The 15,013-nt window shown below is 46.0% G+C and overlaps 1 protein-coding gene across 4 annotated transcripts in view; it reads right to left on the reverse strand.

Moving 5' to 3' along the window:
* KLHDC10 (kelch domain containing 10) overlaps nucleotides 1-15,013 on the reverse strand; it is a 178,321-nt gene that overhangs the window by 51,969 nt on the left and 111,339 nt on the right. For all 4 annotated transcript variants that reach the window (XM_069765393.1, XM_069765392.1, XM_069765390.1 and 1 more), the window contains 2 exons: nucleotides 12,391-12,545; nucleotides 7,277-7,425 (listed from right to left, as the gene is read on the reverse strand). In XM_069765393.1, coding sequence (XP_069621494.1) covers nucleotides 7,277-7,425; nucleotides 12,391-12,545 — 304 coding nt within the window. The remainder of the gene's footprint in view (nucleotides 1-7,276; nucleotides 7,426-12,390; nucleotides 12,546-15,013) is intronic.

Below are 15,013 nucleotides of genomic sequence, written 5' to 3' on the forward strand. Positions count from 1 at the left end.
ACTAATGACTGTGCACAGTTCTCATTGACAGCGTTGACATGATCAATTGAGAACCTGTAGCTGGACATCGTACTCATGTCCCAATTTCGTGCAAACCTCCCATCAATGGTTTTTGTACACCATGTTTAATCTTTTTCGCTATTTCACAATATATGAAGTAGGTTTACGTCACCGGCCGTGTCCCTGCCTTTGATGCCGGCTCTGCCACTGAGACCACACATTTCCCCACACTTGATGGCTGATTGAAACAACCCGCAGCTGCCCCGAGGTCAATGAGTATGACCAGGAGGAGGCAAAGAGATGCAGGAGCCGGCGAGGCTGGGATCAGCCAAGATGGCGCCGACGCCAGAGAGAAGGCGGAGAAGGACAACGCGGCATGCCAGAAGAGAATGGCGGTGGCGGCAAAGCTCCAGCAGTTTGCTAGAGTGGAGGCCGCAGGGAACTCAGGAAAAGCAGAGGACGCCGGAGCAGACACAGACACAGAAGGAGAGGAGGAAAGTCCAGCAGAGGAACAGGAGGTACAACAGGGGAGCAGGGATGGTGACATGGCGGTGGTAGTAGGGGGATCTGAAGATAAGGAGTCAGGAGCAGAGCCCACCCTAAGGCTACGTTCACATTAGCGTTGCGCCGCCCTGCGTCGGCGACGCAACGCGCGACGCACGGAAAAACGCGCGCAAACGCGCGCAAAAACGCGCGCGTTTTGCGACGCGTGCGTCATTTTTGACGAAAATCGGACGCACAGAAAATGCAACTTGTTGCATTTTCTTGCGTCCGACGCTAGCGTCGGAAACGACGCACGTGGCGAAAAACGCCACCCAAAAAACGCACGCGTCCCCTATGTTAAACATAGGGGCGCGTCGCCGCTGCGTCGCCGCTGCGTCGCCGACGCAACAGCGGCGCAACGCTAATGTGAACGTAGCCTTAGAGATGTCTTTGCACTGGTATCATCATGCAAACAATCCCTGACCCAGCAGATACAGGAGGTCAAGGGGGATACAGCCCAGATAAATGCAGCCCTGCAGAAGATTGACAAACGTGTGGGGGCTGTGGAGGAAAGAGTGAGCACTGCAGAAGACCATATAGTGCAGCTGCAGAAAGCGGAGAGGAAGTTTACTCAGGCAATATCGGAGCTGGCTGCAAAAAATGAAGATCTGGAGAATAGGTCCAGAAGAAATAACATTCGTATAGTGGGTGTCCCTGAAAAAACTGAGGGGAGGAATCCCACGGAGTATATTGAAAGTTGGCTCCTTGAGACTTTTGGTGATGCAGCACTGACAAAAGTATTTGCGGTAGAAAGAGCCCACAGGGTCCCACAGAAACCCAGTGGATAGATCTTAACGCTAAAAATCTTAAAGGGAAAGGAGATTGAAAATGTGGGGTGGGTTAGTCGGGAGGTATTTTAATTCTTGCAAAAAGGAGAAAAAGAGTTTGACTGACAGTACATTGATAATTGAAATGTGAAGGTTGGAGGGTGGAGCTGGGTACTATTCAGGGAATGCACTGGGAGTGCTGATACGGCGGAGAAGTATGAGGGAGGAAGGGTGTGCAACGTACTAAAAGTTTATTTAGTTTCTTGTAGTTGTAATGTAATACAGGTTGAATTATATTGTTCTTCTAAGAATTGTGCCGAATTCTGTTATAAACGGTAGCGGGAGGCGGAAGGAGAAGGTTATGTTAACAAGAGTGTTCGCAATGGGTGATGGTGCCCCACTCTTGATAAGAGGCAGAATGTATAGTATTGGGGGGGGTTGGGGAGGGGGGGGGTGGGGTAAGGGTGGGGAGGGAAGTTAGACAGCTCAGAACCGGGAGTAACGACATAATTAAAGATGATGAGTCACATAATAGGGGACCGCTTTAAGATATTGAGTTGGAATGTGAGAGGTCTGGCGGATAAGTCTAGGAGAGCTGCGAGCTTGCAGTATGCGAAGGATCAGCGAGCCTCTATGATATGCTTGCTAGAGACGCACTTGATACAGGAGAAAGTGGATGTACTGAATAGACGGTGGATACAGAAAGGGTATCATTCTACCTTTTCGACGTACTCAAGAGGGGTGTCAGTGTTGGTGCCGATGGGGGTGCAGTATGAAGAGGTGAAAGTATGCGTGGATGCTGAGGGTCAGTATGTGGTGATACAATGTATATTATATGGAGTGAGATTGTGTGTTGCGGCAATGTATATTCCACCTCCATATTCAAGTAAGAAGATTAGGGAGGTGTTGGAGAAGGTGGAACGATGGGAACCACTACCACTCTTAATTATTGGGGATTTGAACAATATCTGTGACGACTTTTGGGATAAAAATAAGAACACCCAGAACAGGTCGGAGGGGCACACTACAACATTTGGTACCTATGTGCGTGAAATAGGCATGATTGATCTATGGAGAGTTAGACATGTTGGGGAGAGAGGGTACTCGTGCTACTCGCCGGCTCATGCTACGCTATCCAGAATTGATATGGCGCTGGGTAACCGCCTGTTGGACACAATGGTGGGAGAGGTGCGTTATCTGTCGAGGGCCCTTTCGGATCACAGTCCAATTGAGGTGGAGGTTAGGTTGTTGGGGACACGGACCGCAAGTGGGAGAGAATGGAAGATCCATCCTAACTGGTTACAGAGTATTGACTTGGACGGTATAGGGAAGGAGGTGACGGAATTCTTTGCTTTAAATGATGGGAGTGCAGATGCTCTAACTGTTTGGGATGCAATGAAAGCGTACCTGAGAGGGTTACTATTTAGAGACATTAGTAGGTGTAAGAGGAGGACAAGGGAGGCGGAGAGGGTGGCGATTGAGGAGCTGAAAGCCGCAGAGGACGAGATGGTAGTGCTGGGGACTTCCGAAGCAGAGAAAAGGTTGACAACAGCGCAAAATTGTATGGAAAAGATTCTGCTGGGAAAAGCTGAAAGGAAGCGGGAGTTTCAGAGGGTGACTTATATTCAGGAGGGAGAAACAGTGGGTCACATGCTATCAGTGGTAGTCGCGGCTCAGCGTGGTACCTCGTATGTGCACTCGTTGGTTTCAGATGGGGGGAGCAGGGTATCTGAAACACCTGAAATTATAAAGGTCTTTGCGGACTTCTATTCCTCCAGGGTCAATGAGTCAGCCGGAGATTCGGAGACTTTCCTTGAGAGTCTGGGTCTTCCGAAATTGAGTGAGGAGGATAGGGTGAGCCTAGATGCCCCTATCACCGAGGAGGAACTGAGTCGGGCGCTGAAGTCTATGGCCAATGGGAAGGCACCTGGGGTTGATGGGTTACCAGCTGAAATCTATAAAAGTTTGGAGGAAGTGCTGATTCCTAGATTAAAGTTAGTACTGGAGGAGGCTGGACGCCAAGGGTATCTCCCAGCATCTATGAGGGAGGCCACTATAGTGGTTATTCCGAAGGAGGATAAGGATCTGGGGAAGCCTGAGTCATATCGGCCAATCTCTCTGTTAACCATCGATGTCAAGCTCTTGGCCAAGGTGTTAGCTACCCGTTTGTCCAGCGTCATTGCTAACCTTGTACATCCGGATCAGTCTGGTTTTATGCCTGACAGGTCTACAGCGGTTAATCTGCGGAGGCTACATATGAACCTGCAGCTGAAGTCTGACAACTGTGGCCGAAGGGTTATTGCGTCCTTGGATGCCCATAAGGCGTTTGACAGTGTGGAGTGGGGATATCTCTGGCGGGTGTTGAAGTGTATGGGTATTGGTCCGCAATTTGTGGCGTGGACTCAACTGTTATATTCACTACCAACAGCTAGAATTAGAGTGAATGGGGAACTCTCTCAGCCTATAAAGTTGGCCAGAGGTACGAGGCAGGGTTGCCCACTGTCGCCCCTTCTGTTTGCCTTAGCTGTGGAACCACTGGCCGCCAAGATACGACAATCGGATGAGGTCCCTGGGTTCAGATATGGGAGTGTTGAGGAGAAGATCGCGTTATATGCAGATGACATCTTACTGTTCCTGGCGGACCCGGATGAAGCCTTGAATGGGGCTATCGAGATCATTGGGAAATTTGGAGACTTGTCGGGATTGAGGATAAATCGGTCCTCTTTGAGGTGGATGGGGTGGAGGAGAGCAGAAGTGAGCCATTGGGAGAGGGGCGGCTTAAGGTGGCATCCCTTTTCAAATACCTGGGAATATGGATCTCGATGCCAGTTACAGAGTTTTTGTATAGGAATTTGACACCTCTCATGGGCGCCCTTAAAGCAAAAGTGGATGCGTGGAATAAATTGCACCCATCGGTGGTGGGTAGGGTTAATCTCATTAAAATGGTTCTGATGCCCAAATTACTTTACGTCCTACATAATGCGCCAGTTTGGATTCCACGTGGGAAATTCCGGCAGATTAGTGCTCTTTTTAGAAGTCTGATATGGGGGAGGCGGTACCCACGTATTCGCCTGGAGACGCTTCAGCGGCCCAAGGAAGATGGAGGATTGGCTTTACCCAATCCTGAGTTATATTTTCTTGCAGCCCAGAGCCAGCATTTGAAGGGCTGGGCGCGGGAGGCGTCTGCCAGTGCGGTACAGCACTTGATGGAGAGGGTGACGGACCGACGACCGGTGGCGCAGTGTCTGGAGGATAGCTCCTTGAAAGTATTGGGGAAATTATACCCAACTATGTTTTTGATACATAAATTATGGACCAGACTGCGACAGATTCGGGGGGTTACGGGGCTGACTAAATTTACACCGATATGGCTTAATAATAATTTGGTTGAGTTTGCGGCCCTTGGAGTGCTGGCGGAGTGGCAGGCCAAAGGAATCCACTTGGTGGCTCAGATAGTTCAACAACGAGGATTAAAGTCCTTTTCGCAGCTGCAAGGGGAGTTTGGATTGAGACCGGCTGGGGAGTATCAATATGCTCAGATGAAACATGCTTTTAAAGCTTAAAACAAGGGCGGTGGTATTGAGATCCAGGAGGACATAGTTCTGGAATACGTGTGTGGGGAAGGATCCACAAGGGGAGTCATTGCCACCCTTTATAAGGACCTTCTACATGCATATTTGCTAGACTTCCCCCTAAAAGCGAGAGCGAAATGGGAAAGAGATTTAGGCCCAATGGAGGATGAAACCTGGGAGTCGGTGTTGGAGTGGTTTCCACGAGTGTCACTAAGTGAGCCGTATAGACTATCGCAGCTGTACATCTTGCACAGAGTCTATAAATCACCGGAAGTGTTGTGCAGAGCGGGGTTGCGTGCTGACTCTGAATGCCCGAGATGTGGGACTGAGAATGCAGGAATATACCACATGATGTGGACATGTCCAAGACTGGTTGCTTTCTGGTTGGTGGTAATGAGCCGTGTGGAAGGGGCGTATAAATGCAGAGTGCCGAGAGATCCGATAGTGTGTATACTGGGACATGTAGAGGAAATTAGAGTGGATAACACCTGGAAGATAGCAATAGCTAGGCTATTATATATGGCAAGGAAGGTAATAGCAAGGAACTGGATCAAGGAGGAACCGCCTACAAGGGGTGAATTTCTGAAATATGTTAAACATGGTCTCAATTTGGAAAAGGGGGTCTACAAAAGACGGGGGAAAATAGAAACGCTTGACAAAATGTGGTCTCCGTGGCTCGAGCTAGGATGAGTAGTTATGGGAAATGGGAGGATGAGGGCCTCTGAAAGGAAGAGAGTGCTAAAGGAACAAGCGGACACAAGTGAGTCAAATGGCTCAAAGAACCATCAATACTGGTAACAAAAGTATAAATGGGTATGAGCTGTCAGGGGAGGGGGAGGTTTGGGTTTTGTTGGGATTGTTGGGGATTTGGAAAATGTAATAATTTTGTAAAATAATGGAAAAATGCATAAATTGTATTGTTCATATTCGACTTTAATAAAAACCTATTTTATTGGGCAGCACGGTGGCGCAGTTAGCACTGCAGCCTTGCAGCGCTGGGGTCCTGGGTTCTAATCCCATCCAGGACAACATCTGCAAAGAGTTTGTATGTTCTCTCCGTGTTTGCGTGGGTTTCCTCCGGGCACTCCGGTTTCCTCCCACATTCGAAAAAACATACTGATAGGGATTCTAGATTGTGAGCCCCATCGGGGACAGTGATGATAATGTGTGCAAACTGTAAAGCGCTGCGGAATATGTTAGCGCTATATAAAAATAAAGATTATTATTATTATTATTTATTATTTTATAAAAAAAAAAAAAAAACAACCCGCAGCTGTTAAGCAGTTCAGTGCAGCTGTCAATCACAGACATTTACCCACACATTGGCACCAGTCACGTGATTGCAGGGTGCCGATAAGTTGTCATGACAGTCAGGAGTCTGCAGAAAGATCCCGCTGTGCCTGTCATCACAATCCTCCTGCATACATGGGCTATTGAATCGCAGCTTCAAGACTCCTAAGGGGACAATTGAACACAGTAAAAAGTAGAAAAAAAAAAGTTTTAAAAAGTATTTAAAAAAATAAAAAAAAACAAATTGAAATCAGCCCTCTTTTGCTCCATTAAAAATAGAAAAAATACATTTGTTTATTCAGAAATGATCGATCAAAATATAAAAAATTAATCTGATCGGTAATTGGCAGTATGAGAGAAAAAAAAAATTATCTGCCTACTCTTACTGACATATTGTCTGGTCAGTTTTACCATATAGTGAACATAGTAAATAATAAACAATTGTACAATTGCACTTTTTTTGCAATTTTACAGCACTTTGAATTTTTTTTCCAGTGTTACAGTAAACTGTGCGGTAAAATCAATGGTGTCATTCAAAAAGTACAACTTGTGCCACAAACAAAAAAAAAAAAAAGGCCCTCACACAGCCATACTGATGGAAAAATTTAAAAAAAGGGTGACTGAAGGTGGTGAGGAAAAAAAAAAAAAAAAAAAAAAAAAAAAAAAAAAAAATCGAAAGTGAAAAACAGGGGAGGGGGAAATCGCCTGGGGGTAGAGGGGTTGATGCCTTAGGCTTTGTACGTGATGTCTAATTTCCTTTGCAGTACTAAATGAAACACTAATGCACCATTTTTCGAATCTGACGAGGCCATGTGGGCAAGGTCCAGAAGCGGTCCTTCAACTAGGATTATGGTGTGGGGTGGCATAATGCCCAATAGCCAGGCCCCTTTAGTCTCCATTCTAGTTACTCCAATGGCTCATACCACATACAATAAATAAGGATAATTTGACAATTTTATTTGCGCTTTTTCATCATTTGCATATCATTAACATCTCTATCAATCCAGTCAACTCTATAATTCTACAACTTTTTCTGCTTATGTTTTTTACTTTCAATGTAGTGTTGCTTAGATACCAATATGAATTAAATTGGGAATAATTTACCTTTCTTCTGGTAAATCACAGGGCGGATTGCTTGGCTTAAGCTGCACCCATTCTCTAGTAGCGAGGTCCAGTCGATGTAGGTCTGTGCTGTAAATATACCCAGTTGTTCCTCCAAATACATATAGGAAGCCATTTATAATTGCCATTGCCTGAATTAAATAAAATCGCGAGTTAAATCAATTTGCAACATATACATTAGGGACAATTCCTTAATGATGTACAAAGTTTCTATACGGATGTACAATAAAATGATAGAAATTGCCTATAGTAATGTTACTTTAATGTACCTAAATCTCAGACCATAAAGAAAAAAAAAACAGAAAAAAAAACTGTATAGTATAAGCAGCCCAAATACAGCTAGGCTGCAGTAAAAGTATGCCTGCATGTGTTAGTAAAACATTAATAAAACAAAGATGAGAGATCTCAAATAATGGTGTTAGAAAGCAGCCCTACTATCCTGAGGAAGTAAAACTTGTTCCTGGTTTCCCCCTATTCCTAGGGTTGAGAAGACCCACATGAGTGGAGAGAGCCAGGTATTATTTATCTACACTGCACAAAAAAAATTAAGGGAATCTGTCACCTCATTTTTCGCATATAAGCTGCGGCCACCACCATCAGGGGCTTATCTACAGCATTCTGTAATGCTGTAGATAAGCCCCCAATATAACCTGAAAGATAAGAAAAACAAGTTAGATTATACTCACCCAGGGGCGGTCCCGGTTCAAGTCCAATGGGCGTCGCAGGTCCGGGTCCGGCACCTCCCATCTTCATGCGATGACGTCCTCTTCCTTGCTTCTGTCGCGGCTCCGGCGCAGGCGTAATTCTCTGACCTGTTGAGGGCAGAGCAAAGTACTGCAGTGCGCAGGCGCCGGGAAAGGTCAGAGAGGTCCTGCGCACTGCAGTACTTTACGCTGCCCTCACCAGGGCAAATCAGTACACCTGCGCAGGAGCCACGACAGGAAGCAAAGAAGTACGCAATTGCATGAAGATGGCAGGCGCCGAACCCGGAACTACGACACCCATCGGACCCGGACTGCCCCCGGGTGAGTATAATCTAGCTTGTTTTTCTTATCTTTCAGGTTACATTGGGGGCTTATCTACAGCATTACATTACAGAAAGCTGTAGATAATCCCCTAATGGCGGGGGTTGCAGCTTATATGCGAAAAATGAGGTGACATTCCCTTTAAGGGAACACAAACAACACACTAAAGGTACCTTCACACTCAGCGACGCTGCAGCGATACCGACAACGATGCCGATCGCTGCAGCGTCGCTGTTTGGTCGCTGGAGAGCTGTCACACAGAGAGCTCTCCAGCGACCAACGATCCCGAGGTCCCCGGGTAACCAGGGTAAACATCGGGTTACTAAGCGCAGGGCCGTGCTTAGTAACCCGATGTTTACCCTGGTTACCAGCGTAAAAGTAAAAAAAAAAAAAAACACTACATACTTACCTTCCGCTGTCTTTCCCCGGCGCTCAGCTTCTCTGCACTCCTCCTGCACTGACTGAGCACAGCGGCCGTAAAGCAGAGCGGTGACGTCACCGCTCTGCTTTCCGGCTGACCGACGCTCACAGCCAGTACAGGAGGAGTGCAGAGAAGCAGAGCGCCGGGGACAGACAGCGGTAGGTAAGTATGTAGTGTTTGTTTTTTTTACTTTTACGCCGGTAACCAGGGTTAACATCGGGTTACTAAGCGCGGCCCTGCGCTTAGTAACCCGATGTTTACCCTGGTTACCAGTGAAGACATCGCTGGATCGGTGTCACACACGCCGATCCAGCGATGTCTGCAGGGAGTCCAGCGACGAAATAAAGTTCTGGACTTTCCTCAGCGACCAACGATCTCCCAGCAGGGGCCTGATCGTTGGTCGCTGTCACACAGAACGATTTCCTTAACGATATCGTTGCTACGTCACAAAAAGCAACGATATCGTTAACAATATCGTTATGTGTGAAGGTACCTTAAGTCCAAGCAAATCACACTTCTATGAAATCAACCTGTCCTGATTGTGAATCATTTTCTCCTGTTGTGCAAATGGGACAGACAACAGGTAGAAATGATAGGCAATTAGCAAGACAATCCCTATAAAAGGAGTGGTTCTGCAGAGGGTGACCACAGACCATTTCCCTAATTGAAGTCCTTTTATACTGTATACAGCGTATTCACTATTTTTCCCAAACAGAACTCTCCATCAAACTCCACCATACCCAATAGCACTACAAATACTGGCTGGTGACTAGCTCATGCAGCCTTTATCTATACACCATTCCCCCAAAATGGCTGGACCATCATTGTAAATAAGCACCTGCACTTTGTGTCTCCCCCACCTCATTGTAGATTGTAAGCTCTTATGAGCAGGGTCATCAATATCTTTGCTTTAATTATAGTATCTTTAACGTTGTTACTTATGACTGTTGTGTATGAAGTTTTGAATTGTATAGCGCTGCGGAATATGTTGGCGCTATATACGATACACTTTATTGTATCTATATAAAGATTATTATTATTTCTCCGTTCATTATTTTTGGATGTTTTGGTCACTTTTGCATTATGTCCTTGCTCTCACCCCTAGAGGTTCAGTAGCATGAGGCGATGTTTACTGTACAACCCACAGAAGTTGCTCAGGTAGTGCAGCTCATCCAGGATGGCACATCAATGCAAGCTGTGGCTAGAAGGGTAGCTGTGTCTCAGCACAGTGTCCAGAGAATGGAGCAGATCCCAGAAGACAAGCCAGCACACCACGAGACGTGGAGGGGGCAGTAGGAGGACAACAATCCAGCAGCAGGACCGCTACCTCTTCCTTTGTGAAAGGAGGAACAGGAGGAGCTGTGCCAGAGCCTTGCAAACAGACTTCTAGTAGACCACAAACATCCACGTATCTGCTCAAGCTGTAAAAAACAGACTCCATGAGGGTGGTTTGAGGGCCTGACATCCCCAAGTGGGTGTTGTGATTACAGCCCAACACCGTGCAGGGTGATTGCCATTTGCCAGAAAACACCAGATTGGCAGATTCAACATTGGCACGCTGTACTCGTCACGGATGAGAGCAGGTTCACACTGAGCACGTGACACAGTCTGGAGATGCCGTAGAGAACGTTCTGCTGTCCGGTTTGGCAGTGGGTCAGTTAATGGTGTGGGGAGGCATTTCTTTGGAGGGCCGCACAGTCCTCGATGTGTTAACCAGAGGTACCCCGACTGCCATTAGGTACCGGGATGACATCCTCAGATCCATTGTGAGACTATATGCAGGTGCACTGGGCCCTTGGTTCCTTCTGATGCATGAAAATGCCAGACCTCATGTGGCTGAAGTGTGTCAGCAGTTCCCGCATGATGGAGGCATTGATGCTATGGATTGGGCCGCCCGTATCTCAGACGCGAATCCAAAATGAGCACATCTGGGACATCAAGTTTCGTTCCATCCACATCGCACCACAGACTGACCAGGAGTTGGCATATACTTTAGTCCAGGTCTGGGAAGAGATCACTCAGGAGAACATCCACCACCTCATCAGGACCATGCCCATGTGTTGTAGGGAGGTCACACAGGCAACATGGAGGCTACACACTACTGAGCATATTTTCCTTGTCTTGATGCATTTCCAATGAAGTTGGATCAGCCTATAATTTGATTTTCCACTTTCATCTTGAGCATCATTCCAAATCCTGACCTCCATGGGATATTAATTTTGATTGATGATTTTTATGTTTAATTGTTCTCAACGCATTCCACTATGTAATGAATAAATATTTGCAACTGGAATATTTCAGCGATATCTAGGATGTGGTATGTTAGTGTTATCTTTATACAATGCTCCAAAAAATAAAGGTATCAAATGAAAATAGTTAAAAACTTACAAAATCTAAGGGGGAACTTCGTTGAGAGTGTCAAGCAGAGACGTATAGACAATGCAATGAAACTGACATTAAATATGCAACTATCCTCTTTACTGAGTTAGAGGACTAGAACTCTAGTGCCATCTATTTTATGTAGTAATCCTAAAAATTCTTACCAAATGACTTAATCAGTGCAAAGCAAGATACCTGATTTGTTTAGGTAATTTAGAACTTTTACCTAAATTTAGATTTTAGAACCTCTGTCAAAGGCCTCTCACCTATCCATGTCAGATTTCCTGCTTTGAATTGATGAGGGGAAAACACCCTAAAACACTTGTCTGCAAATGGAGTGTCTGGTTTTGCTTTTTATCCTTAAGGTACCGTTACACTTAACGATTTACCAACGATCACGACCAGCGATACGACCTGGCCGTGATCGTTGGTAAGTCGTTGTGTGGTCGCTGGAGAGCTGTCACACAGACAGCTCTACAGTGACCAACGATGCCGAAGTCCCCGGGTAACCAGGGTAAACATCGGGTTACTAAGCGCAGGGCCACGCTTAGTAACCCGATGTTTACCCTGGTTACCATTGTAAATGTAAAAAAAAAAAAAAACAGTACATACTCACATTCCGGTGTCTGTCACGTCCCCCGGCATCAGCTTCCCGCACTGACTGTCAGCGCCGGCCGTAAAGCAGAGCACAGCGGTGACGTCATCGCTGTGCTTTACGGCTGGCGCTCACAGTCAGTGCGGGAAGCTGAAGGCGAGGAACGTGACAGACACCGGAATGTGAGTATGTACTGTTTTTTTTTTTTTACTTTTACAATGGTAACCAGGGTAAATATCGGGTTACTAAGCGCGGCCCTGCGCTTAGTAACCCGATATTTACCCTGGTTACCAGTGAACACATCGCTGGATCGGCGCCACACACGCCGATTCAGGGATGACAGCGGGTGATCAGCGACCCAAAAAAAAGGTCCTGATCACTCCCAGCGACCAACGATCTCCCAGCAGGGGCCTGATCGTTGGTCGCTGTCACCCAACGAATTCGTTAACGATATCGTTGCTACGTCACAAAAAGCAACGATATCGTTAAAGAAATCGTTGTGTGACGGTACCTTAAGTCATGTGGCAAGGTTTGCTAAAAAGCCAAAATTGGCTTTTAGGATTGCTACATCAAATATATGGCTCCAAAAAAAGTCCTCATCCTCTGTGAAAAGGCTATTTGCAAACATAGCAAGGAAACAGCTGTAACATTCATACACTAGAAAAGTGAAACAAACCTGGCCATAAATGCGGTTGGGTTTCTTTCCATCACAGCTTAGCTTTTCCCATCTCTTATACTTCACATTACAAACATGGACGTCATTACCATTGCTTTCACCAAATGGGATGCCAGTGCCTCCAAACACCAGGAGATTGTAGCCATGTAAAACCACTACAATGTGAAAAAAGAGACATCAGACTACTGCACATAAAACAAACACACAGAAGGAGCTTAAACAAAATATGACAATATATCAAAGATTATTAAATACCATGGAAAATATCAGCAATTGCAATGGTAAATGTAACAACAAAAAGACTAGTCAAGTGGGGGAGAAAAAAAAAAAAAGTACTGCATCTTTCAGACCATAAGACGCATCTAGGTTTTAAAGAAGGAACTTGGGGGGGGGGGGGGGGGGGGGGGGAGAACTGAAGCAAAACTGTGTTCAATTCTGTACTTAATATCCCCATCCTGGTAGGCATGGCTTCCCCATTCCAGTCCTGGTAGGTATGGTTGGGCCCCATCCCAGTCCTGGTAGGTATGATTGGGCCCCATCCCAGTCCTGGTAGGTATGATTGGGCCCCATCCCAGTCCTGGTAGGTATGATTGGGCCCCATCCCAGTCCTGGTAGGTATGATTGGGCCCGATCCCAGTCCTGGTAGGTATGATTGGGCCCGATCCCAGTCCTGGTAGGTATGATTGGGCCCCATCCCAGTCCTGGTAGGTATGATTGGGCCCCATCCCAGTCCTGGTATGATTGGTCCCATCAGAAAAGGCTAAAAAAAAAAACAAAAAAACATTACACTTGTCTTCCTCCGCTCCATCGCCAGCAGCTGCTTAATGCTTGTAAGCAGCGCAAAGCAGGGACGTCATGCGCTGCTCACAAGCAGAGCACAGCTGCCTGAATACTCACCGGGACTGTCATCACAGAGAGCAGCGAGTATTCATTGCCCTTTAGTAGAACACAATGTCAGCCACCAGCTTCCAGCTGCTATCGGAGGTTACGTGTGCCAATATTTAAGAGAAATTAATATTCTGAATATTCTCTTAAGCTCCTCACTTCTGCTCGGCCTACAACCTGCAATAGTGACCCCATTCCTTCACCTCTCCTGCAGTCTCTCTCACCAATGGTCACCACTCACCTGACTAAAATATTAAGGCTATGTGCACACGTTTAGGATTTCTTGCAGAAATCTCCTGAGAAAACCCTGAAATTTTCTGCAAGAAATCTGCATGCGTTTTTTGCGCGTTTTTGGTGCGTTTTTTTTTTTTTTTCAGATTTTTCCGGACATTTCCCAATGCATTATATAGAAATCCGCGAAAAATCCGCAAAATTAATGAACATGCTGCGTTTTTTACCACGATGCATTTTTTTCGCAGAAAAAAAACGCATCAAGTGCACAAAAATTGCGGAATTCATTAAAAATGATGGAATGCATAATGTATGCTGTTTTTTGCAGTTTTATAGCGTTTTTATCGGGGGAAAAACGTGGAAAAACCGCAAAAAATCAGCAACCTGTGCACACAGCCTTAACCTCTATCTTTCTTCAGGTATCTTTCCCTCCTCATTTAAACATGCCATCATTACCCCTTTACTTAAAAAGCCATCTCTGGACCAGAACTGCACGGCTAACTACAGACCTGTCTCTAACCGGAAAATACTAAAACCCTATGTGTCATATTTGTCTATACCTATGCCTATGGTAGATTTTGCCTATGGTAGATTTTTTTAGTCATATTAGTCTATACCTATGGTACATTTTTTACAGTGTGCGGGAAATCAGCGATTCCGCAGAATTAATGAACATGTTGCTTTTTTTTTCCGCGATTTGTTTTTTTTCGCGGAAAAAAAATCGCAACATTTGCATAAGTTTTGCGGATTACATTGAAATGATTGGGAACCATATGTAAGCTTTTTTTTCACGTTTTTATCGCATTTTTATAGAAAAAAAACCGCGAAAAATACGGAACGTGTGCACATAGCCTTACAACTCCCTTCTCTGTGTACCTGAACTGAGAGAGGGAGGGGGATGTTTTGAGTGAGATAATATTAAGGCTAGGTTCTCATTTCGTTTTCGGGTGAGCGCTAACAGACAGCGTTGCACGGCGAAATTAACGCCGTGCAACGTGTCCGTTAACGCTCCCATTGCCAGCAATGTTAAAGCGCATTGCTAGTGCGTGCCATTTTCGGCACGCGCATTGCTAGTGCGTGCCATTTTCGGCACGCGCATTGCTAGTGCGTGCCATTTTCGGCACGCGCTAGCGATGTGCCGTTCTTTTGTGGCGCACCTCGGACGCTGCTTGCAGCTAGCGCTAGCGGGGACATTTAACGCGACCCCTAAAAAGACATTGCGTTAGCGCAATCCACTAGCGCTTAGCGCTAAACGGATTGCCCTAACGCAATGAGAACCTAGCCTAATATTGTCTACCTTGAGATAGTTTATAAACCCTCCTCTCACACATCCAGTACCCTGGCAACCACAGAATGCAGAGTAAGTGGACATGCTGGCTGGGGCATATCTTAAGGTACCGTCACACTCAGCAACTTTGCAACGAGAACGACAGCGATCTGTGACGTTGCAGCGTCCTGGATAGCGATCTCGTTGTGTTTGACACGCAGCAGTGATCTGGATCCCGCT

This window comes from Ranitomeya imitator, chromosome 4, assembly GCF_032444005.1.
Source record: "Ranitomeya imitator isolate aRanImi1 chromosome 4, aRanImi1.pri, whole genome shotgun sequence".
Classification (NCBI taxonomy): Eukaryota; Metazoa; Chordata; class Amphibia; order Anura; family Dendrobatidae; genus Ranitomeya; species Ranitomeya imitator.